This window comes from Aquila chrysaetos, chromosome 3 (genome assembly GCF_900496995.4).
Source record: "Aquila chrysaetos chrysaetos chromosome 3, bAquChr1.4, whole genome shotgun sequence".
NCBI classification, from domain to species: domain Eukaryota; kingdom Metazoa; phylum Chordata; class Aves; order Accipitriformes; family Accipitridae; genus Aquila; species Aquila chrysaetos.
The window spans coordinates 75,015,137-75,041,971 of NC_044006.1; the positions used below are offsets into that span (position 1 = coordinate 75,015,137).

At 38.8% G+C, this 26,835-nt stretch overlaps 1 protein-coding gene across 6 annotated transcripts in view; it reads left to right on the top strand.

The window, feature by feature from the left end:
- Positions 1 to 26,835, top strand: part of ADCYAP1R1 (ADCYAP receptor type I) — a 142,513-nt gene that overhangs the window by 61,156 nt on the left and 54,522 nt on the right. For all 6 annotated transcript variants that reach the window (XM_030010029.1, XM_030010030.2, XM_041122682.1 and 3 more), the window contains 2 exons: positions 483 to 588; positions 25,271 to 25,378. In XM_030010029.1, coding sequence (XP_029865889.1) covers positions 483 to 588; positions 25,271 to 25,378 — 214 coding nt within the window. The remainder of the gene's footprint in view (positions 1 to 482; positions 589 to 25,270; positions 25,379 to 26,835) is intronic.

Genomic DNA, 26,835 nt, shown 5'->3' on the forward strand with positions numbered 1-26,835 from the left:
AGAAAGAGCTTTTAATTTAGTTTTGAGTCCTGAGTGAGGTTAATAGATTGTGCAAGACTCATAAGAATCTGTTGGAAGATCAAACTGAGCCTCAATTGATTTCTGATTCCTCTTTAAATTATTTGTTTCTTTAGGGTACATTTGCTTCAGTCTTATATGAGGAAGGAATACAATAAAATAAAGCAAACACATTAGAAATTACACTTGGACAGGGAGAGCAACATAAAAACTGCAAACAATTTATAAGCAGTATAATTCCATAGAGTGGCCTTAGGCATTTGGGGTGGGGGTGTGGAAGAAAAAAAAAAGGAAATAAAAAGAAAAAAAAAAGTTTGTTGCAGTTTTCTCTCATCTTCTATGGTTGTTTTTATTTCTTTTCTTTTAAAATGAGACCTCAAAACTTACTGATGTTACATCATACACTCGCTAGCTCTTTTAAATTCATAATTGTTCTTTCTCCACTTTTTTTCCCCACACTTCAGGTTACAGCAACCCATTCCAACTGCATCATTAAAAAGGAGCAAGAGACTTGTCTGGAGAAGATACGGAGGGCAGCTGCCCTGAACCCTCTCAATGACTCTTCTCCAGGTGAGTTGCAGCTTCAAGGACCACGTACGTTGAAGTGATGGTTTCTAAACATTTCCTGTCATGTCTGCAGGGGTTTTCAGCAATGTCAATGCAAATGTCTTACGGTAAGAGGTGCAGTCGCTGCAGCTGAATGAGCTTAGAGAAATATTATAAGGACAAAAAAATCAATCAATGGGGATATACCAGAACATCTGCTCGTTATTATCAGAGGTCAGGAATTTGCTTCTGTACTTTAGGTGATGCAGTGACGTATCTACAAAATGAATCCAAAAAGAAAAAAAAGAAAAGAAAAAAAGAAACGGTATGCTTGGAAAGGTCTTTATAGTGTTTATGTCTTCAAAAGGTGGTGACAGCTATTGGGGACTGGACATAAGACTAAGTGCATCATTGGTCTGTTCTGTAACAACTCATTCCCCCTCATCAGCTCAGTAATAATTTGTGCCGCCCTCTCACATGATCTGAAGAATTTACTGGGATTAACATTGTGATGACTGTAATCTTGATAAAGAATACTTGTGCTATTGCTGAGATAAGAAACTGAGGTAGCAAGAAGAAATTAATAGTTTAATATCCTGTCTCATTTCCCACTGATGGCAGCAGGAGCTGCCTATGGCCAGAACCGATGAGAGAAGGGCAAAGAATGACAAAGAAACTAATTGGAAATCAGCGTCTATTTTCTGAGTCTTGTCCAAACTGCTTCTACTGTGACTAGAATTTGTAAAACTGCAGAGAAAAGCAGATAAAACACATTGTGTGTGTGATAAGAGAAGGGAGATTTCACTCCCCTTTTCCTCGCCACATATTTTAGCCCAAAAGCAAGGGAAGGCAGGATGCAGATATCTGTGTTATCAGAGTGTCCTCTGAAGCAAGCCAGTCTTGCATTTTAGCTCCTGGGAGTATTTCCATCAGCATCCTGCTATTTATCTCATGCCTAAGCTCATTTTTGTTGTTTTCCAGCTTTGGGCAAAGGAACTGTGTGGTTTGGTGGCACTGAGGAAAGCATGTACTTCGGGCAGTTCATTTGAGCCCCATGTGTTTTTGAGACCCTCTTTGTACATTACAGAAGAGCTTCCCAATTCTTCCCTGGTCCTGAAGTGGCATAAGCAAAGACAAAAGGGAAAAAACCTGTTTCTCCTCCCCTACCCCCAGAATGATGTCAGAAGCTGACCATGAGCCCTACTTCTTATGATTAGGCAATGACTATTATTTGGATTCAAGAATTCACAGATTTTCCCAGGTCAGAAGAGACCATTTCACCAGCTAGTTTGCTCTTTATCACTCAAATCCAGAATAACCCTGGTAGTTGGGGGACTATTCAGACCGAACTCCTCCCCCCTGCCTGTTCCAAATTCAAAGAGCACAGCTCAGAGGTAGAGGAGGTCCAGAGCCATTGGAAAGGCTTTTGCATCTCAATGTGATTAAAATGTATCACCCACTCAAGCAGGAAGGGACTGAATCCTTTCAAGCACTAGCTCAGCAGCACAACCCAGCTGCTCTTTATTCTGTTCCCCCAGTAGTTTTGGATTGAATCACTGTAAAGAAGATTTTCCCAGGCTCACTGTGCATCTTTTAGTTGTTCACCACATCCTGTGGCAACAAGTTCCACAGTTTACTTGGCTTTGGGTAAAGAAGCCACATCCCCTCAAAGACATGTATTTCCCAGTGAAGAATTCTGGCATATTTCTTATTTGAAAGCCATTTCATTCCATGGATCCAGTTTGTTGCCCTTTCCCTCTACCTTTTTTTAATTATTGTAGACATGTTTTACATACATTTCATTTTATCTCTGGGACTATAGCATTCCACTCTATCCCCTTTAAGTCCTGACCTTCCAGACTCACCTTTCGTTACATGATACTTATTTCAAGCCAGATCCTGCCACCCTCATTCCCAGCAAAACCTTATCTCTGTAATTAAAGGATGGGACATCAACAGAGCTCTACCAGCTTCTTACTGTTTGCTCAACGTCATTGAGATACTACTTACTCTGTTTTGAATGACACCTTGCTGCTGCTTGCTAGCAAGAGGTGTATCAACATGGGATACTCCAAACATGATGGATTCACACTCCACGGTATTTGGGAAAATACTGCAGGTATCTGTTTACTCCAAAAGCACTTTTGCTCCTGGTCTATTACTGGAATGGATCACTATTCGCTACAGCTGAAGGTAGCTTTTAGGTTAAGTTACCAAGCATTGTTTGCAGAAGTTTCATTACGAAACTCCCTGAGGAGGTAGTAACTGCCCATAAATTAAGCAGTCATATCTGCAGTGTGTTGATTCCTCTCAATTTCCACCTGCTGCAGACAACCTATTTTTCACTTGGCAGAAGTGAAAATTGCCCAACATTTGCTTTTTGTTATTCATCTCTAGCGATAAGACTTACTAATGATGGCAGGTAGTGGAGAAATATATTAGCTTGTTTCCTTCAAAGAAAGAAACAGAGGAAATAATTCCCTTGCTTGTCAGAAACAGCTGAAAGAAGGAAGAAATCCCTCCTGGCTGGTGAGTAAACTTCTGTTTATTCAAGAGCAAGGAGAAGCCTTTGACCACTTCTGCATGCAAATTTCCATAGAACAATTCAATTTATAAATTTTCTGAGGATTTATTTCTCCTCAGAGGGGCTGCAGGCTATAAAATAGGACCGTGAGTTTTTAGGGAGTCTGTAGAGACTTGGTCACATGTTCAAGTTACAAAAAATCCACCAAATAAACTGAACTACAGTAACCTCTGTAAGCAAGGTAGCTCCACATTCTTCTGTTGCAGGTGACACAAAGTCAGATGATCACATCTAAAACTTGAATCTGGGACAGGAACAGTCTTTGTGATCTGGATTTCTACAGTATCTAGAACAATAACGTTACAGGTCATGAATCCTACTCCATGGTGCCCACATGGTGCAAAACCCAATAACAGTAATAGTAGGTTCTCTGCTCCTGTTTAGACACCATGTCTTCTGCACTGATATTTCCTCTGCCTAAAAGTACTGTATGGAAAGCAATGCACTTTGAAGTCAAAAGAGGAAGAACATCTTATGGGTTCCTACATTTTGCAATAATTCAACTCTCCTGCCTTTGCTTTGCCCCCTTGCTGTGTTCAGCGTCTGTGAACACAGACATAAACTAAATGGTACCCCAGAGCTCCTCTGGGTGAGGTCCAACACAAGCACAACGTTCATGCTGCGACCGCAACCACAGGTCCTGAAGAGGAAGGCTGGCACTGTATTATGGAAAGCATCCAGCCCTGGCTTGTCAGGGCTCTGATGTTTTCCCCTTTCCCTCCCCCTCTACCTCTCATGCCCAGATGTTATGCTCATCACTGTTTTATTCTTCACAGCACTGTTTTCTCTCCTGCTGTTGTGTAATGCCTATAATGCTTCAGAGACAATGATTGCCTTGAGATTTTCTGTTTGGTTTTTTTTTTTTTTTTTTTTTTTTTTTTCCATGAGTTTTATGATGGCTTCTTCCTCTTAAATGCTTTAAATTCTTCAGGAGCCTTTATATGAAAAGAAATAAGGGGCATGTGCTGACCCTATGTGTCCATCCCTGTTCAGCCACCACCTACAGCCTGAATGAAAAAGAGAATTTGAAGAAAATGAAATCACAGCAGGACCCGGAATCTGACTCCTTCGCTCTGGAGTGGGAATTAAAGTGATAAAGGGAAATAATGAAAGCCAAAGTCAGAAAAGAAAGGAAGGAGGGGAATGATTATTTCATGCTCAACTTCTCTAGGCAGTGGAGCCAGGCTATTTCTTACATCTGTGTTTCCAATCTCCCTTGTTCGAGTTTTTGTCCCTGTTCTAGCGTAGAGCTACCCCAGTTCCTGCTGGACCCTCTTGTAGCTGTCAGAAGTCCTCAAGGGACTTTCTGCCAGATAAGAATTGATAAAGCTCACTGCTGATCCATATGCACCCTTTTTCATTTTTATTTTTTTTCCATCCAGACTCTGCTCACCTGTTCCCGACACTGGGACTAGGAAAGTATGGCACAGGAGTTACTCACACACTTAATGACAGTTTCCTGGGTCATGTACACTTAGCATGGGGTTCATCTAATTAAGTGTTGATACCTGCAAATGCATCTACACTACAAATGAGCAAGTCACCTTACTCATTTTGTAGCTATGGATATCTAATAAGTAGAGCTTGAGACATAATTCATTTCATCCTCAAAGTAGATTAGATGATGCCTTTTTTTTTATTACGGACATGTATGGAAGTAAGGGTGACCATCTCACCTATAAATATTTACACTGTAGATGTCTACATTTTTTCAGATAAATCCTACCTTTAGCATCTGGCTCTGTTATACTGACTAGGTCATGCTAGAGGTCTGGATTACCTGAAAAAATCTGGACCGTGATTTTTACCATGGGATGTTTTGATATGTAGGTGTCTTCTTCATGCCATCCATGCACTCAACTGTAGTAGATTTACTTAGACCTGTGTGAGCAAGTTTTGCAATAAATGCTTCCTTGAGTGGTGACCTCAAAGGACAGGCAGGTGTTCAGCAGCCTGCACATCCACGCTTGCCACATGCATGCGCTGACAAAGAGAATCTCTCAGCTGTCTTCTGCTTCCTTGTGGGCTTCTATCTCACCTGGTTGTAACTCCAAGGGCCTTACGCTTTTGTCTCTTACTGACTCAAGAGGGAAGCTGGAGGACAAGTTAAGCTGTATGGACTCCCTAAGATAGTTAAAGCTTAGTTGAGGTGATCATCAGCCTGGGAACGGTCAGTTAAGATGACTCAGAGAAAAGATGCAAAAATTGCTGTAATGGAGCAGAAATTTCTATTATCTCCTTGGGCAGCATGAACACATTCTGCTAACACATTCAGCAGCGTTTTGGTGGTTTAAATGAGGACTGCCTCCTTTGCAAGCCCTGCTAATATACCTAAGTTTAGTCATCTCCTCAGCATTTCCTGGACTTCCATTCAGATGGGAAATGAAGGGAAAGAAAAGCACTGGAATTTAACGCCTACAGCTCTGAAAACACCATTAACTGCAAAGCATGTGTATGAGCTACTATTCCATCCCATAATATACTCATTGTAATAATTCCTACCTTGTTCTTTCTAAGCTATAACTTTCATAATCCCCAGACCTGCCAGGAAGTCCTTCTTTAATAACCCAGGAACAGAAGTCAAAAGAAAATAAAAGGTGAAATGGATTTTGTCCAGGCAACTGGGTAAGATACTGACTCAGAGAAGATGAGTTTCTGGGAGCAGGACTGAATAAAAGTACTGTTCTGCAAGCAGTTTAGTCATTGAAAAACGCAGGTTTAGGTTAAATTTTGAAATAATTTAGGCTGAAAAAAATCATCAACAAATGTGGAAAATAAAGATGTATTGACATTTCACGACAGAACATTGTTTCAGAAGTATTGCTACTTAAATTTAATTAGTGTTAAAAAATAAAGAAATGTTAAAATTTAAAAAAAAGAAGCTAAAAATAAAACTTCCTGTCTGACTGCCTAACTCTCTCTTATTTCATGTCAGCCAAAAGAAAGGCAAAAAATCTTACTAAATTGAATGGAATGTTTTTTTTCCCTTTTTCTTTGCTTAGCAATCGAAACAAAATATCAATTATTTACACTTTTCCACTTGTGAGTTCCTTGTTTCTATGGTGACAGCTAGTTCATTAAACCACACCACCTCTCTTTTTTTGTCTGGAATTAAATAGTATCAAGAAGCCCAATCTTCCCTTCCGCTACATGGCATCCATGATGTGCAATGAGAGGCTGATCTAGAGTAAACAGGGACAGCTTCTTTATAGTGTATGCAGAGGCTATCAGTAAGTTGGGTTTTGCCCCATATGTTTATTTATTTGGTTTTATGTTTTGGTTTTGGTTTGTTTGTTTCTTTCTTTCTTTTTAAAAGACCATTTTCAAATGCAAAGTGCAGTAGAAGTGTTTGCAATGGATCTTACCCGTGGGGCAGGGGGATTGTTTTAATTCATGTTACCCCAAGCTGCAATTGTGATCATTACATTTAATTGCAAGCATGATATACGAGGTCACAGCTGTTAAAAAATAAACAATGAACAGCAGTAAAACTTATGCAATGAAATGAGTTGTGGTCTTTCCCTGTGCTGCCGTGATCTGTCGATATCTTCAGTCACGGACAGCTGGAAGCTGTGACAACTTACAATCATTTTTAACTTTTTAATGTCTATAGTACCGTGGCAGAAAAGAATCCCCAAAAGACTATTAACATGTCATCTGAATTATAACTGAGTGACTATCTATGATTTTAGTATGATTTTCATCAGATCTTTGCAGCTCCTTTTAAACCATGTGCTTGTGCTATATCCCATCAGGCAGCTGCTGCAGTCTTCTGCAGAAGCAGATGCATTTCAATGCTGAATTAAAGTGTTGCCTTGCATGTAAACTGTATTTTCATGAAGGTCCTAAAAACATGTCCTATTTCTGTAAAAATGAGTGTCAGGTGTCAGACAACCGGATATTCTTTTAAAAGGGAATTTTGCAAAAATACTCTTTTGTTCCTATTCCCACGGCATATTCTGCAGCTGTCTGCTGTATTTTCTGACAGAGGTGAGTCTTTATTTCTTCTTTAGATTGTTAGTCTCACTGAGAAAAACAGCAGTTAAGAGAGTGAATTCGATTCTTGCTGGAATCAATGGCACAGTTGACTGGTTTCTAGGATCTTTATTTCTAGTGATGGAACATGGATTAAGACAGCACTGATTGACTTTGAATTTCTCTGCGCTGGCAGTGACTACATTTCAGAGAAATCCTAAGTGAACCCTAGACTTTGCATGTAAATTGCATTCTAGTGTCCAATAAGTTCCTGAAGCAGGAGAATTAGAGAATTACTTTGGAGATTTTTAGGACCAGATTCAGGTGCACAAAACCAGCAAGTGTCTCTAGATTCCTTAGCGTATCAAGACATTCTGACATGGGGCCTACAGAAGATCTGTGTCTATCTGGACTAGCAACTTGATCCCCTGAAGCATCTCAAATTGCAATGAAAACCTATCTTTTTGAAAAAAAATTAAATCCTTACAGTGGAAATACCTGATGTAACTACCTAAAAATTCCATGTTGAGTCTAAGTTAGTCACCCAGGCTCCCGCAATAATCGGAGATGAAAACCGGAAAACTTCTAAGTGCAGATCATTACCCACAGACATCTTCATTTTATCACTGGAATTACTTTCAGGGCTTCAGTAAATACATTGACTTTGTGCACTATAGTGGAAGCTGAGATGCTGGGGAAAGGGTTTTATTGTATAGAGACAGATATTCAGTGCCATTTGAGATGCCTTGGGTGTTTGAGACACCCACACAGCGCTGAAGGAAGTCTCACAGACTTATTGGAGTCACAGTATTGGAATAGAAGCAGGAGGTCAGCTAATAGCTCAGGTGGCCCTAGCGACATGCACTGAGGCAGCTAAAGCCCACCTCTGTTTGCGTACAGACATCTATGTTTAGGTTTCTTAGTCTGAACCTAAAGACCTATAGGACTCGCTGAATCACGGTGGTGAGACACAGGAACAGGTTGTTCGGAGAGATTGTGGATGCCCCATCCCAGGAAACATTCAAGGTCAGGTTGGATGGGGCTTTGGGCAACCTGGTCTAGTGGAAGGTGTCCCTGCTCATTGCAGGGGGTTGGACTAGATGACCTTTAAAGGTTCCTTCCAACCCAAACCATTCCGTGATTCTATGATTCTACGAATCTCGATGGAAAGAGATAGGCATCTCCAGAGAACCAGTCATGTTTCCTAAAAGTCCTCTAAAAAAATGAAGGAAGGTTTGTTTGCTGAAGGATGTTACTCAGCCTGTGAAAAAATGCCTAGCTTTCTGCATTGATTGTAGAGACAAATAATAAAAAAAAAAGATTACTAAAGTGAAGTATTCTGAGCACTGGCTAAGAGAGACATGCTTGGTTGTTTTTGACAGAGAAACTACAAGATTACGGCACACACGCATCCACAGAGTTTGGTTGTATTAGTCAAATTACCCAAAGGCTAGGAAAGGACAATACAGCAATAATTTATGATCTCTGCTTGAGCTTATAAAAGCCTAGAAGGATGTAAAAGATACTGGTACATATGCTAATATTTAGTAAAGACAAAATACAAATGTTGTTCCTTTCTTTAATTCCTCTAGTTTGGGCTTCTGTTGCTAATGAATTCATCAAGTACAGCCAGTGAATATAATAGGATCTACCAATACAGACTGCAAGTAGGATTCTTGGCTGTGTTAAGGGTATGTTTTATCACCCTGGTATGATGACGGATCTGTAATACACCTGCCAGTTCCCAGTCTACCCCACAATAGCTCCCCATATGGAATGATGTTTCCTGTTGCTGGCAATGACAGGATCCTTGTTCCTTCTTCTGGCTCTGTGTTGGGCAGAAGCACAGACACTAGAGCAGAGACATAATGTGTGACACTGGTTTTGCATCAGCTGACAGGCTATGAACTTGTGGAACGCACAAAGCTTTTCCAAGAGAAGTGTGTATGGGAAGCAATGCTCCAGCCTGGGACCTGCTGCAGAGAGATCATTTGCATGAGAAGACAATGTCAGTCATCAAGCATCATGCAGGGTCCTTCCATTTCTGCTTTGTTTCTATCCAATCCTTCATTCAGTCTCTCATCAGAGGTAGATTTACCAGGCTTAGCAGTGGCACAGCCCAGGAAGTGAACAGGTTGGACCTTATTTTCTGGGATATAATGGGACTTTTGTGAGCCTGCGATGAAAGTGGCATTGTTTGAAATTCTGTCGTTATTCTTCTGTACTTTGATATGAAGATAAGAACAATATCAGGGATTTTTTTTTTGCAGTGAGACGGCATGAAGTTTTTCTCATGGAACTTGAGATTTCTATTCCATAGGTATTTTTATCTCGGCTATTGTCCCAAAGCTGCCTTCTCAGTCAATGGACAAAAGTTGGCTTTTTGAGGGAATGACTCATCAGACTTATTTCAAATGTCTGCTTTCAGATGAGAGACATTGTTCTCTAGGACTGCCTATTTCTATCTATTCCTACAAAAATTTTGAGGGCTATTCAAATGTAGATGTTGGCACTTGGACAGTTGAATTCCACTCTGGAAAGCACATTTGCCAGTTACTGCTTGCTTTGTTGATGAGGATGGTTGCCTGCACTTAGACCACTAGTGGGAGAAAAGTAAATGTGATGGGAACAAGAAGGCGTTACAACAAAATCCAATGGCTTTTTGTTAATAACTTCAATTGGAAGATTTTCTCTACACTCTTAAGAATCACTTCCTTTTCACCAGTGTATGGGCTTCTGGAGGAACATTCTGACATACCACATTTCGTATCTTTAGAATCATTCCTTTTGGTATCCGTGTGTATTGTAGGATCACTTGGGAAGCTCTAGTCATTGATCAAGTGTTGTTAGACCAAAGACTCGAGAGAGTTTTCTTAGCCTGTTCTTTTCTGTGAATCTTTTTTTTACTTATGAGACTTCACCAAGCACTGATATTTTCACATAGGTGGCCAACGACTAAAAATGCCCAGCTGTACTATTTCATTTCTTGTTTCATCTTATTTTGAGCTACATCCACCACTTCTTAATATACCGTACAAACTTAAGCCAAGAACTTCATCACAGGAAACTGCCTACTCAATAATACATGCAATTGAATTGGACTCCTGACAGGTTTTGCATATTGATTTTTCCTCAGCAAAATAAAACTGAAGAACAGTAAGTTAAATCATCTTCAGACAGACAAGCAAGTTACAGTTCTATAACAAGTTATTAAGTACTCCATCTGCTAAGTGGTAGAAAAACATAGGTATGTACTCCTCTCACCATGGCAAAAATTAGATAACTCAGTTTTACTTACCTTCAAAATCAGAAGTGCAAAGTAACTTACATGTATAACAACACCTTAAATATCGACTCCCTAATCCCTTACTAAGCCCTATTTTTTTCCACAAAGTTCTTCATATTTCTGCTTAATTAGACACTTAAGCTGTGCCCTTTCTTTTGTTGCAAATTACAATGGATCAGATTGTGATCTCCTCTGAAGGATGATGAAAAGATTTAGAAAGTGGAGACAGCCCTGCAGTATCTGCTGAACTTCACGGCCTCTTCCATCACTGGAAGAGCACAGCAGCAGGATCTGCATGCCCAATATTCATTGTATTTTTTTTTTTTAGTTTCTGGGCAAGGAAGGATGGGGGTGGGGAAAGGGAGATCCTTGGCTTTGCCCATGAGCTGCTAGCCAGCACTGCTGACTCAGAATGTGCATGGTAATTTGCTCCTGGCAAAAGGGAAGAAAAGAAAATGTGCAATTCCTTCCCCAAATTCCTCCTGTGAGATATAAGGAACAGGAAAGGAAAAAGGGAAAAATCTCTCAATTTCATGCAGTTTTCCAGCTTTTTGTAAAAGAAATGAAGCAAAGAAGAACTCTTCTCACGTGTTTTGTTTTGGGGGCCATAAAGCTTAATGTGTTGAATTTTGCATGCTATACTAGAAAAAAATTAACTTGGCTTGTGCTGTTGTTATGCTTCCCAGCTTGAGATTTCATTTTCTAATATGAATTCCACCACAGAAATAGGTTATTCTGTGTTGCAGGAACACTTTAGCAATACCACGCTGAAGTCTAAAGGTGACATTAATCTCGCATTAGCTAGCTGAAAGCAGAATGTTTGCTTAAAGTGGACATGTAGGCTCCTCCATGGGGAAAAAAAAAAAAGAAAGGAGGAAAAAAGTTGATTCAACTAGGTTATCTTTGATATATAATTTAAGATAATTTGTTAATTTCAGATACTTTAGAAGTAGGATAGTATACTTTCTCTTCTGTTGATGTGTGATCTGTTTTTTCCTCTTTTCATATCTACAAGAACATTGAAAGTTAGAGTCCAATTCTAAGCCAGCTTTTGGTTTTGTTTATGTTTTCAAATATGTGCATTATCCCCGCAAGATAGTTGGAAAGGAATAGAATTTAGAAAACTTGCCATCCAGACTGCAGATTGATCTCAGTTAAAATAAATGATCTTTCTTCCTCTTCATTTCTGAATTTTGCTTCTGGATGCCCTGAAGGCTCATGATTTTTACAGCTCAATGAATACATAGTGTCTTATAAATGATTTACAGATGAATCAAAGTAATTACCTGCCTCTTGCACCATACTGTAAACATGTAGTTTAGAGGCACTTTTGCTTTTAACGAGGGTAGTTTTGAGCCTCAAGCCATGCGGAAATATCGAAACAGACTCACCTCTCAGCTAATAATATATTTATAGCTACCACCAGCTTGTTTTGTGAAAAGATCACTAACAAATCACACTTTTAAGGTTTTGATAATTCCTAAACTAAACCCTTTGACAAAATAAGTGCAGCAAATACTCAGCCGGCGGGGGGAGGGTTCTGCGGTCAGCATCAGGCACAGCTCTCGCCTTTCGCCGGGGGTAATTCTGCTGCTGTCAATCCGCAACTTCAACGCCCACTGAATTCAACAGGCATTTTCAACACCTCTTTCAGTAAAGAGAACTGTACGGGGCTCTGTATTTAGGGGAAAATGGTCTCCTTGGGGAACAATTGCATCACCGGATGTTAGACATCTAACTTATTGGCTAAATTAGCTGGCTAGTCTCCCAAGGCTCCTTGTGCAGTTGATAGATACTGAGATTTACATTCAGTTTGCATATTAAAACACCTAAATTAAGGTGGCTTAATATGCAAGCTGAGTCCCCACTCAAGGCGTATCCATAATCTCTAAGAGTTTAGCTGCCTATTTCACCTCCCAGTCCTGGATTTCCTTTCTCCATAATTCACATTTATGATTTTATTGTCTGGCGCTTTTTTTTTTTTTTTCTTTTGAGTAAACCAAGTGGGAACCCTACCCAACTAGCTTTGCCAGGTAAGGCACATGTCTGAAGTTAGATGGTGCAGTTTTCACCCTTCAAGAGCAGATAGTTTAGTCTTGTGGACAAGCACCTGAGGTGCTCTTCTTATTGATCCTTTTCCTTGCCTTTCTGATTACCCTAAAAGCTAATTCAGACTTCCTGAATACCTGCTTTTCCATAGCAGCTTGCACTTTTCATAATCAAGCCATACACTTTATGCTCACACAGTTGCTAGAGTTGATTGTTTTTTTTCCTTTACAGAAAAACAAATCAAAGGAAGCACAGTGAAACAACGCAGCTAGAAATCACAACCAAAACAAAAGGCAAGGTTAGAATAATCCATAATTGAATGAATAACCAGGACCCGTGTGAAAAAAATTATTTGAAATAGAAATCAATGCACAATTAAATGCTTTAGGAGAGAAAACAATTATTAGAGTGTGTAACGAGATGCCCAAACCACATGACAAGAGCAAAGCCAAACTGAAATAATGACCACAAACAATTAATTAAAATGTGCTGAAGGACTTTTGTATACTTTTTGAGAACATGCCTCATCTTTGTTCCCAAGACATGAAAGTACTTGACTCTGCTCCAGGTTTTTGGTCATATAGCCAAATGACTAATATAATTCTACCTTGTCTCTGCTAACCTGCAAACTACTTAAAACAGAGCCCATTGTTATCATAATTGAATAAGCTAGAACAGAATTAAATACAGTACTCCCAGTCGGTAGAACTATTTCATAATTGTCTTCATACAGGATATACCATAATCACTGATTTGTTTCCCATTATTCTTCTGGAATGAAAACTGATAAGAAAATTAAATGGTATGATTACAATAGCTGATCATTTCTGTTGACATGAATAAGATTTCTCACTTGGGTTACAAATGGAGCATTTTTTGTGGGCTTTCTAATTTTTCTTCTACACATACCCTAAACAGTTAGTCTATGGACAGAGTAATCTATCTGAGGATATATGTAAATATATATCTATTCTCTATACCTGTATAAATACATACCTATGCCTATAAATAATTTCTACATCTAACTGGGTCTTACAGTAGGGGTTAATTTTATATCTGCTAAGTAATATGACTTCTGTTCATTCTCAGAATATCGTGAAGAAATTTGTTACCATCTTTATATATGACACTGATGTTATCACAATACCTGCAAGTCAAAAATTATGAAATGACTGAAACATAAAGAAGTTTCTGGACCTTTACTCTGTAACTCAAGCATGCAGAATGTATGTACTGTACTGTAAGGTACTTTTCTTGTCCTTTGTCCAGCTAAGAAGAATGTAGCAGACAATAAGAACTTCCAAATTCCTTTTAGATATTTTAATTACGGTTTATTTTGCCTGGGTGCAGTGAATAATCTCTATGACTTCCCCAGGTCCCTTTAGGTTTATTTTCTGTTTTTCTGTAATTATTCCACATTCCAATAAATACCACGAGTGAAAGAGTATTGATTATATGTATGCAAATTTTCATAGTTATTTATTACTTCGGATGGGAGTGTAATTACCTGCCCACACGTATTTGTGAGCAACACCACAGAAGAATTTATCTTCCTACTAGGTCTTTAACCTTTTCTAGTAAGAAGCGAGGGAGGAGGAATAATATACTTAATTCATTTTCATATTTCTTTTTTAACTCATGTCTAAATTCTCTAAACCAATTAGTCTCTGACTTACAGCAGCTTTATACATGGAGTAACTCATTGACTTTGTTGGAATTAAAACCTCATTTACACGACTAAGCAAAAGGAAAATGAGTATCTGCAGACACTTTTTTCCCCAAATATGGTTAAAACCCACATTCTTCCCCAAATACCACTTCCTGAAATGACTACTGTAATGGCTTTTATGGCAATAGTGACTAAACCAGCAGTGTTGAAGGTTTTGATGAATATCTCTGTGTGTTACTGATGTTACTGGTCCTCTACCATAAATCGTCAAGTAGTGATGGCAGCCTCAGCACTCTCGAATGACTACTTCCCATTTCTGCCTGTATCCTTTCAACCTTTAGACAAAAAAGATCCACCATACTTGTTCTGATCTAAAGGCAAGCGAAGGGGAATTATCTTGTCTCTAGCAGTTCAGATTTTGCATTTCCACCACTGTAATTTTGGGCTTTCCTGTGTCCACTTCTCATGGTTTTCTGGGCATTTTCACCTAACATGTTTCATGTATCTAAACATCGGAAATACTTCTGACCTCTTCCTATGTCTCATTATGATGTTTATGGGTTTTAGTTTTTTGTATTTTACTATAGGCTGTTGGGAGATTTTGTATTTTGTAGCTTACACAATAAAGAGTTGTGAGCACTGTGTACACATTTACTTTTTCTGGATTAAATTTATATGGCCTCTGCTTGCTGCTGATAGTGCTGGTCTGGGTGTGATGGCACTGGTGGTTCCTTCCCAGTCTACATTCCATTCCATTTCTTCCCCTTCTCTCTCTGCAAAAAAAAAATTTTCCAGGGGAAAAAAAAAAAAGTGAAAAAAAAAAAAGAGAAAGCATCCACTGTTCATTACCAGGGGAATGATCATGATAGTTCTCCATGCTTCACTAGCACCTCCTTTGTCCTTCTTCATCAGCCACTCTACCTCCCTTTTCGTCTATTGATACATTGCCTTTTCACTAGAGTTCAGATTGTAACCTGCCCAGATCAAGGTGTGTATCTTTATATATCTTTACTTTTGACATGAAGGCATCTAGTAGATGGGAACTTACTGAATAGTAATGTCATTTCCTTTAGTCTCTTTGATACTGACCAAAATTTCCCAGGTGTGTGCAAATCCTTGTGAGGCTGGATTGCATTTAATTTTCGGTGTTATTTTTTCTACTCTCTGAATACATTGCAGGTAGCCAGAGAAGTTCAATATGAAACAGGAGACAGGCTTTGTTAAACTCTGACATTGTTATTGAATCACATCTTTGCTTCAAGATTTCTTTTTCAGTTACTCCAAAATCTTGAACAAAATACAGCTTCTGTCTTCCTGTTCAGGAGTATGAAATGCAATGTGTCAACATGCCTCTTACCAAAGTCTGAACTGGCTTTTTGTCATGTATTTATTTCCTTTGTTTCCTCCACTACATCATAAGGTTCCATGGGCTCTAATAAGGAATTGCTTGAGTCACCACTAGAACAATTTCCAGGAGAGGTTATGGAATTTGCACACTGGAAGAAATTAAGTTATTTAATTCAGTCATTTCTCATTTTCAGAAGATTTGAAGGAGTAAATAAGAAATAAATGCCTCTCAGGAGTATCCATATTGGCGTCACTGTGGTTACATCAGGAATGAATTTGGCCCAGGATCTGTTAGAAGTTGTCTTCTACTACAGACGTGCCTTTTCCACAGAGATAACTATTTATAAACAATAGAAAAGCAAGAAAGTGAGGAGGACAGGAGTCTGAATATGAAAGGGCAGCTTGCTTCTGAGCTCTGTTATAACTCTTGCTCTGGAGAATGTTTAGCTTTCAACGTTAAAGTTTGTTTTGGTTGGTTTTCCAGCTGTAAAAAGAGCAGAAAACCTTCTCACCCTCAGAGCTACCATGAAACCTAAATAATGATAATTTGTAAATTCCTTTGAGGGAACTTAATATATGTGTAACAGAATATAATGTAAGTTCTGAAATTATCAGTCATATAGACTTGAGGTCAGTTGTTATTTTCAGTTGTTTAATGTCTGTCTGTTTTGATTGGTCAACTTATCCTTTAAGAAACAAGTCGCAATTCCTGACAAATTTTATTGACTAGGTAACTGTTGACCTCAGGCTTTGCCTGAATAAGTCCTATTGAAAATCCTGTTCTACTACGTTGGGATTTTTTTAGGATTGAATTGTAACCCCATACCCAGAAACTGTTTCAAGGTTTGTGGCCCATTTTAGTCTCGCTTCAGTGCTGTTGTGAGATTAGTTAGAAACTAACAAATCAAAGGAATATGTTATCTTTTTTTTTTTTTTTTTTTTTTGTGACAGAACAGATTTGAAACCCTGAATTTATTACTGGGAAACCTCAATGATCAAGACACCTGCTACTAAATCTTCTTCTCATCTTCTTCCATGCAACTAAATCCTCTCTATTTTCAAGGAATGTAGACTCCAAAACACCAAAAAGACATGCTGAAAATATTTCAACTTTCTCTGTATCCATGGTAACTAGTTATCCTAGTGATCTTTACAGATGTCTTCTTCACAGGCCCATAAATCTCATAATGGGCCAAATATCACTACTCTCCATGGGTGGCAAAAGTGGCAATGAACTCTTCAGCTGTACAGCTTGGAAAGGTTCCTTACCTACAGCCCTTGTTGAAAGCCAGCATTTGCTGTGAGGAGCCTTAATACTTGTGGGGAAAAAACATATTATATATAAATTTTTAAATATATTATATATAAAAATATATAATATGTATTTATATCTATCCAGCTCCTCCATCACCAAAACCATTTGTAGGCTTAGTTAATATTGTTAATTGAAACTATTCAAAAAGGTAAGACACAGCTGATAGTGCTCCACTGTGTTGCCTTTAGTGAATCACTTTGTATGGGTAGGTTGTGCATGTAAAGGGGAGGATTCATTTGGGTAGGATCTGACAGAGGAAGGTCAGGCTTTGTGGAAGAGGAACACATCTTTCTGGTTCTTACTCTATTGCTTTCTTCTCAAACTCTGTCTTTACTCTGCAAACTTCAGCCAGTATTTTTACTATGGTCTTCCCAGAAATTACTGTGAGCCCAGTCATTTGAGGATTAAAATTTGTAGCGCTGTGATGTCTGCAAAGCCTGCTGGGCACTGGTGGAAGAGCCTCCCTTTTCCCCTCTCTCTCGGCTTGGAGAATTAATGGAAGATAGAGTAGATAAAGAAAAGTGCACGACCGCTTCTCCTAAGCAGCGAGGGAAGTGAGTCAGAATGGCGTGGTGGTGGGGTAGGATGATGACAGTCATTTCGGTTGCCCCCAGCAATAAAAGAAGAGAGGGGTACGGGCTGCTGCCAGGCAAGGCTACCTCCACAGCACCCCATGATCTCCCATAACACATGGCCTGAGTGATGCCAGATTATCTGCAGCTGGCGAGCTTGGCACTGGCTCAGGTTCTGGCAGCTTCTAAGTCTCATTCTGTCCTCCAGCAGTGTTGGAATAAAATCTCCCAATTTTTTTAACGATTTCACAGAGTCTCTCTACCTCCAGAACAGCAAACTGGTGACTCTCTCATAGATGAATAACCAATCTTTTTTATTATATTTAAAGAAAGAGGCTTTTTAAAAAAACCACACCTCTCCATTTCCCAGATTATTGGCTTTCTACTCTTCTGTATAATTAGACAAAGAAGTGTTCCAAAGATTTTGCCAAACCGAAGTTTCCCTTTAAAACTTTCCGAAGCTCACCTAAGGCCATTTGGTTGGCAGCATTTAAAGAATTCTGGACATTTTCTTGGATGAGGTTTTCTTGGCAGGTAACAATGCAAGAACAGAAATAAGTTCAAGCTTAGAATAAATATGCTGTGATTGTAAAGAATTAAACAGCTTTAAAAGAAGAAAAAAGGCTTATTCCTCTCTAATTATAGATAACAGCTCCTGTCATTTAAAGGCTGATCTTTGCCATATATAAAATGTTCAAGGAAAAAAATAATAATTTGGTATTAACCCTTCCTTTTGAGGTGTGTTTCACATGAGACCTAGACAAGAACCTTTCACCCTCGAGATTAGTTCTAATGGTTGGATTTTTGCATAAATGAGATCTTCATTCTCTTCTCACCTCTGAGACAGGTCATGGTAAAACAGTGACTTGTGTATGTATTTGTATCTACTTTTTCCCCCCACCAAAATAGCAGGAATAAGGATAGAGTTCTAATTTATAATTTGTGTGGCTCAGTCCTTAGGTGGTCAGAAGGTGAACCAAGGTGCTTCAGTGATGCAGAACATGCGAGCCAGGTGAAATCCTCTCTGTTGAACCTTGGTAAAAAAGACTAGCTCTCAGTTCTAAAATATACAATTTATGCTTGACAAATGCAAAGCATACGCACTTAATATTTTGAGACCTAAAGCCTGCTATCTTCATCTTATCTTTTTCTTCTCTTATGCTATAAAACCCACCATTCCAATCAAAGAAAAACTACTGTTTCTGTTTCTTTCCCTTTTAGTTTTTAACATAATCTGGGATTAACTTGGTACATAGGAAGTGAAATATCTCAAATCATTTTTTCCAATGTTCTCTTTCATATATTAAGCTGATGTTTTTAACAGTTCTTTGAAAACAGTGCTGCACTTAGTACATCTTAGATCTCTGAAAATCTCATCCTGTAAAACAACTCACTTTAATAATAATGGTGTACCAGTGCAAAATGCTCTCGTATTTTATATAATTATCATTACATAAAAAATGGATTCTAAATAGTCATAATATAGTGTTGCATAACTTTATACCAGGGACAGCAGTTATCTAGAGAAAGGTAATGGAAAATATAAAGGTAGGCCAACTGTTAGTAAGTTTGACCACAGTTTATTTTTCTTCACATACAGCCCTAGCTGAGTCACTTTGACTATACATGCGGAATTCCTCTGCTCTGATTCCAGCTGGTTTAAGCCTAAGATTAGGCTTTCTCTTGGTGCCTTTTCTAATCAGTAGAGGAAAATACTCATCTCCAGAGGATAATTTATCTTAGAAACCCTCTGGCAGTGCCCTCCGGAGGTGTCTGTTTTTCTTCATGCACTGTAAAAGAAATGTAGAACTTAGCTCAGATTTATGTATATAATGTTTATACCATTAAGGTGAATGAATTCCATGTTAGACAATGCAAGGAGCAGCTCGGTGCAGCAGTAGCAAAATTTGGATAGAGGAACAAATTCTTAGTGTTATAGCTGGTCCAGATGACATATGCTGAAAGAATAAATAGACTTTGTTCAAATAATTCCAAAATCTATGAGGAACAGAACTGGGAAGGAAAAACCCTTCCCTTTTCTCTGCTCAGCTTCCCCTTGTGCTTAGTCTTTCATGCCTGCTTTGCATATAAGATATTTTAAGGAAGGAATAACTTTTCTTTTTCCTTATGCATGATCAAGTATTCTCTTTTCCAACATAGAATGTCTTCCATTTGTGGTTTTTCCCCTTTGTGTTTTTTTCCTCCTTTTATAACTTACTCTGGAATTTCAGTTGATGTTTCTTTTCTACTCTCTTATGGCCTGGACTTTCAAAAGAGACTATTGAATCTGAGTGTTATAAGTTTGCTTCCCAACTTGAAACATCTACAGAACCACCATTTCTGTAATAGGAGCTCCTATAAGATACTTTTACTTTGAAATGTCAATTACTTTTGAAAATCTAGGCCCTATACCCAGGCTTCACTTAAGCCTTTATTTATTTTGGTATTTACCTAGATTTATGAAAGAACAGATAGGACGTATCTCATATTCTTCTCTCTCTGGAAGGCTATATATGTAGTATGCCCTTTAAAAGTTATTGTGTGTCGCATAATTCAGTTTAATATGCTGGCTTGTAACATTACATTTCCTTTGATATTACTCTCCTGAAGGCAATATGACCTTGAAGGTGATATTTTAAACTAATAAATGAGGAGACGAACTGAAAATCAAACTGAATGCTGTAAGCCAAAAAGATGGATTTTCATCTCAAGCCTTTATTTCCATACATGAAAAATATGGAAGTCTAACATTTATATATTTACATTTTTTCTTGATTTCCTAAGGAAACAAATTTTATGCAAATTCTTGTCTATTCCCTTCTGTGTATGAATCCATAAATCCCTTTGTCCATTGTCCTGTCATTCCCTTTTTCACTCCCCTCCCTCACCCAATAATTTTGAGTCCTCTGAATAAAGTCAGCAACATTTGACAGAAGTGCACTAGTCTTAAAGCTGCAAATTCCTGTATATTTTGTGAAAACAGTGTGCTGAGTACAAGAAAGATGTCAAAATAATTATAGTCATGGGCAGGGGGACAGGTAGGACTAATCCACTTTATTAAGAAGAGTGAAAGAGTGAGCAGTGAATTAGTACACAGGGTCTTGCCATCCAGAAAACACGTCTCTGCTTTTGTACCTTCCCTTGCCAAAAAGTTACCAGCGATGAGAAGGAGGCATGTTACGCTAGGGAAAGGAGAAGGACATGGGAGGATGTTGTGGGTACTGTTAAGAGGATTTAAGTACAGAGAGTGTAAATGAGGGTATTGCAGTAAAGGCACCATGAGAAAATAGGATACAAATCCATAGAAAAAGAACAGTTTGTACATAGTCCTGGTGACACAGTGACTCCATGTTGATGGAAGATAACAGGCTCTATTCTCTGTGGATTTAAAGTGAGGTCCATTCCTTGAACTCAGTGAACTTCAGCTATGGGGCTGCCTAAAATCTGGTTTTATATCTAGCCACTATCAGATCTGGGACTCTCAAGGCAGCCCTGGACAGCGGAGAAAAAAAAGATAGGGACCATAAGCAATTTCAGAATTGCTCTTTATCACTGCTATTCTACCAGTATGGCTTGGTTTGGTTGTTTTTTTGTTGTTTTTTTTTTCTCTTGGTGCTTGTCCAGACATTTCAGGTACGAGGGGAGCCTTTCAGCTGCCAGGACTAGCAGGTTAGAGAGAAAGTGTTGTGCTGTGAGAGGCTTAATTTGAAGCAAAGGATGGGAACAAGGCTTGTGTGAACCTTCATGAAGGGAGAATGACTAGAATGGTTTTCTTGTTAGGTATAATTTTAAAAATGCCTCAGAAGATTCTGCAATGATAAATATCCTTAGTTTCATCCTTGTTATGAAATTTGGCCTTTCTCTGAAAGAGCTGTTCTTTTTCAGTGGCTGCCAAGCCAGATCCATCCTCAGGTATACGAGGCACCCCTCTCAGCTTCAACAGTAGTAAATTTAAACTTAGGTGTTGTGGGCTTCATATGAAATTCATAAAAATTCCATGTTGTGCTTCAGCTGAAATCAGGAGTCTGTTTTTTGAAGTACATTTCACAAGAACAGTACAAGATGGATCCAGCCACAGGAAGCTTACAGTCTAAACACGAGATTTATCTCACTTTTACATGAAGAAGCTTGAGACAGAGATGTAGGGATTGATCACGTAAGGGATTTTCATGAGCAACCACTGCGGTTTGCCTGTGGTTTGAATTGCTCAGGAGCTATACAGGTATACTGACATTGTTCACAGCCTGCAGTAACATGTCCCAACCCTCAGCTGGACTCCTTCGCTTAGGATCGGAAAATAGTTAAGGGAGGCTCCATAGCCACTGGTTAGCCCTCTGCCCAGAGGGGAGAGTTGGTTCAGCTCTACTCCAAAACACCACATAGACCCTATGGGCAATACAAGTGTCAACCATTTAATAGGCAGCTGTCTGGGCTGAGCTAGTTCTTAGCCTTATTCTACTGAGTGTAGTCAGTGGAGAGATGGAAGTAGACTTTACAGGGTGATTCACCACCTTAAAATGGGATTTTCCCTATCTGGAAAGTCTCTCTCCATGAACTACGGAGGAAACTTTGCTTAGCTGTATAGGGTACAAAGGGTAGGTCTTAGCTATCTGAAGTTAAACCAATCCTGACTAATCCTATATTTGAATGATCACTTTGTGTTTCCTCAAAAGTCAGTGACAAGGAATAGGGGCTCCCAAAGGCTCATCCATCCCACCGAAAAAGAGGTAACTAGCTGAATAAGTTGAAGCACTCTTCTGCCCATGCTATGAAGAGGACATAAGTACTTACTCAAGACCAGATGCCAAGCGTTACACCACTTATGTTAGCTAAGATGAAACCCACAATGTTTACCAAACATGAATTTTAGTCTGCAGGTTGTAGTGTAGAAGCAGGAAAATTTGCCCACTTGAAGCTGCACCTTGCTGCTTGCAGTATCTGAGCTACCTCTTTCAAAACTAGTTTGGGCATCCCTACGTGACACGGCAATGGAGACATACCGTCAGTGCCAGAGGAGACCACCGCTGCGCAGTTTCACACTCAAGTCACATTGATTTCCGTGGGCAGATTTCACCCAGCAGGAGTTGCTGGCTGTATCATGGTTTACAAATGTAAGGGGATTGTGCACGCTGGCCTTTATTCCATTTAAATTTTTTGTCATCCTTTTCTATGCTCTTCTAAATTGTTTGTTTCAAATATGCTTTTCCAGGCAGGATCAGGCTACATTCTCAGCGGTAGTGTTCTTTCCAATCTCCATCGCTCACCTATTTTAGTAACTAAGGCAAATCACTTCACTCTATACCTCTCTCTCCCTCTCTTCCAATGTCAGCACATCAGTGCTTTCTAGCACAATGAACTTATAGTGTCTTTTTAAATGGAGCTATTTTTTTAGCTCTGCATGGTATTACCACAAAAACAGCCACCTGGAATAACTGAATTTGATACACAGTGCTATGCAATATTTATTCTGTGTCTACACTTTCTTTTCTGCAGTATGGGGATTTCCTTGCATTTCTCTAGGTTGGTTTGCAGTATCTATTGCTATCCCAGCATTTGGAAGACAACTGATATTGAAGTAATACTAAGAAATAAGAAAGTTTTCCCTATTCCTATCAAACTCATTTAATTTAAGCAAGCAAGTCTAGCAGGTGGTTCTCAGAAGATCTCATTAGCCATTTTGATTGTCTCTAACACCTCTTGTAAGCAAATATCTCATTACCGTATCCTTTACTTTTGTACAGAGTGCCATACCTCAGTGAACTACAAACCCATTACTACATGTCTTCAGAGTTACATGGTAAACACAGTCCCTACTGCGTGGACAGACGCTAGCTATCAAAGACAATAAAATCTAATAGTGCTCAATATGATCTTGATTTCCATCTTCAGTACACTAACCATATGACAAAACTTTACAAACCCCAGCCCTTGAGCTTTTTGGAGATGTTCTAGTGAATCACAGCACTCATACAAAGACATCCTCATCTAGTAAAGGAAACCACCTGGCATAGGAGTGAAGAAAAGAGAGGAGGAGGGGGAAATGAAAAGGATTCCTTTTTTCCAGCTCCTGCAGTGATTTAATGAGCATTTTTGCAGTAATATCGTATTTTGGGGGGTCTGGCAAAGCTGAGGGATTTTTATCTAATAGGGCCAGGATTTTACATGGTTATTAATTTATGTTATGTAATCTGATGATGCATCCTTTGATTTGAAAGAATGATTATCAACCGCTTAGCATATGCCGTCATTGTAACATCGTAATAGTGTTGTTTGACACTGACCTAATTCTTCAAACACTTTATCACTCAGAACTGCCCTATCCACCACACATGGTAGTATCTGGCTTATATTTTTGTGAGGAAAAGATAGGGTTTGATTCCCTGCCACTGAAGCTGATGGAAAAAAATACACTAATTCCAGCCCTGTGAGCATACATTCCCCACTGATGGAAATGTGCTACTATCACCAAAGTTGATAAAGCTGTTTTTGCACTGCTTTTACAAGTTGATAACCCATACCTCATCATATTGTACTTGTGCCAGTCTGAAAGTATGACACTTTGAAGTATTATCTGTTTTTACTAAAGATCTTATTTTTCTTGGCACATAGTCAAGAGAGAACATATTAATGGAAAACCACTTAGAAAATCATGTAGCTTGCAGCTTTTAATAGTTGATAAAATTATATGCTTGATCCCAACATTGAATGCAAATAAGTAGTGGAGATGTTTATGTTTAGTTTTTCTTTCTTTTCCTGCTGAGGTAGAAGATCATTCCCATTCGAGATTCTTTCACTAAGTCATTTTTTAAAACATTAGTAGGAAATTCAAGAGATTGCTCTGAGTTTTTCTGTACACTGGGTAAGTCTTCTAGGTTTATGAGCTAGTAAGGTAGTGGTTTACAGAATTACAGGAGGGCTATTATGCTTTTTGGAAGCCAGTCATAGTTTGTCATGCCTCTGACACAGTGATCAGAAAGAAGCAGGGGCTGGGCTCCTTTTTCGTACTTACAATACCACATGGGACCTGACTTTTTCTTATATCCTAAGAGAAGACAACTCCCATCCACAATCTCATCACCTCCTCTTTCTACATGCGTCTAACAGGAGGTTGGCTCTTTACCACTTAGATCTTTAGTTCCAAGCTTGTTACTTGAAGCCTAATCTCTGAACAGTTAGTTAAATGCCTGATTCTGTCTTTAGCTTATGCAAGTAATCATTAGGGGTCAAAATCATCCTTTTGGCATTGTGAGTTTATATTCTCTAGCGTAAAGCCTGCAGTAAAGATAGTGAGTGATATTACAACAGTTCTTTACTAAGGAAGGATATTTCCATTCCCAATATTTTTTTAAGAAAATAAACAGCATGAAAGAGGTGAGCTTCCCTCCCTCACATATCCACAAAACTGGTTGTAGGATGAAGCAGAATCTGTTTTTCAGTTTCCAGTCATCTCCCTGGGTCAAATTCCAAAATGTGCCAATACTCATCCTTTGACAAGGATTAGAGCCAACAGAAATTTATAGAACTTAAGTCAAAGATGTGATCCATAAACAAAAAAGATTTAACCCGGCACTACTGAAAGATAGCTAAATGGCAGCAGATTTCATGCTCAAGGGAAAATTAGTTTCTGGTATATGTTGGAGTGATTTAACTGGGACTAAGAAATGTCATCTTCTGTGAGGGTAGAGTCTGGCCACTATTGTGCCATGCAACTACATATTTTATGCTATTCCTATGAATGAAAATTATTTTATTCCAGGGAAAGCTTATTAGAAAATGATACTGATTATTATTCTAAACGAGCGCATTTTCATGGATAGAAGAAAGAACCAACTATAAAACACAATAACAGTGTGAAGAAAGGAATGGGTTTCCACCACTAATGTATTTTATCCCTCCTTCTCTTCTATAGGTTGCCCAGGAATGTGGGACAATATTACGTGTTGGAAACCTGCAAGTGTGGGTGAAATCGTCTTTGTCAAGTGTCCTGCACTGTTCAGATTTATCATCTCTGAAGACGGTAAAGTATTTTCTCTTTGTTCTTTGCTTCTGTCTGATAAAGCTGCATGGCCAGCATGAGTGTAAAACCTCATTTACGTACTCAGTATAAAGGAAAATCTAAAACTACAGTAGTCTGGATTTGGGCTTTGGTATAAAAAATACTGTAGAAAACGAGGATGTTTGTGTGTAGATATGTGTGTGTGTGCGTGCACACGTGCAGGGGTAGGAGGGAATGTGTGAAAAAAGCCTTCACAGACTGTACAAGATGAAAATATCACCAACTTTAATTGCTAAAGGGGTTGTTCTGCCCTTGGGTCTCCACTGAAATCAATGAGACCTGAAACTCTGTTTGGGTCTTCAAAAACTAATCATCACAATTCAAACCTATTTTAGAAAAGACTAAAACTCAGAGTGGATTCCGCTCATGCTTAAGGAGAACAAAGGCATGAGATGACCAATGGGAGGTGTTTTCATGTTGGGAGTCCAGGGAAGAGTCAGTGGGAATTAAAGATTCATGCCTTTTTGTGGTCTGTAGAAATGAGACCTCACCATCCTTCTGCCCCTTGCAGCTGGCATCAGCAACCAAACAAGCAAATGAAAAATTGGAAATTGGGCTGTTTCTGCTTCTAGCATGCATTGCTGCCTGACAAAATTGTCCCTTGTCTTGCAAAAAATACTGCAGATGGTCAGCTAGGCTGGTGCATTTTCTCTTTTCTCTCTTTCTGTTACCACCTTAAGCTTGGACCAAAAGTCCCATGCACTCACTGTGGTTGGTAACCAAATCCTATTAGACCCCACTTCAATCCTTATACAGCCCAGCTGCTGCTCCCAAATGAGTTGCTATTAAAAGGAGAACCTTAGTAGTGGTAATACTATTTGACATAGTTATTAATATTACCTAGTGCTTTTTAATGGTAAGAGTCTCCGTGCAAGCTACAGTTTGCATGATACCGAAAACCTCCTTGTCCCTTCTCAAATTTTTAAACATTTGAAATGCATGAAAATTTGCCTGGTAAAAATAAAAGTGTGTAGACAGGAGGAAATAACTATTAAATAGTTCACAGCAGATATATACATAGATTAGGTGTTATCTTGAATTCCTTTTTTATTTTTTTCATGATTCCATGAAATTATCTTCCCAGCTAGATGACTGAGAGAGTCTAAGTCCTCACACCAATGTTATCTAACAACAAGCCTTTGCTGACACTTAACACAGTATTGTCCATCTCCTCCCAGCACCCATCTAGGCTACTGCAGATCACTTAATTAACACTGTCCATTGAAGAACAAGTTCATCATTGTCCCCCAGGAACCTTTTTCCCTAAAATTATTTTACCAATGAATAATTCATTTACAGTCTTGAGTCCAGAATCCACCTTCTCTGTGTTACCACACACAGAGCACAATTTGTGGGAGACAGTAAGTGTTTCATACACAGCTCCAGAAACACTGAAATCCTCACCTTTAAATCCATCT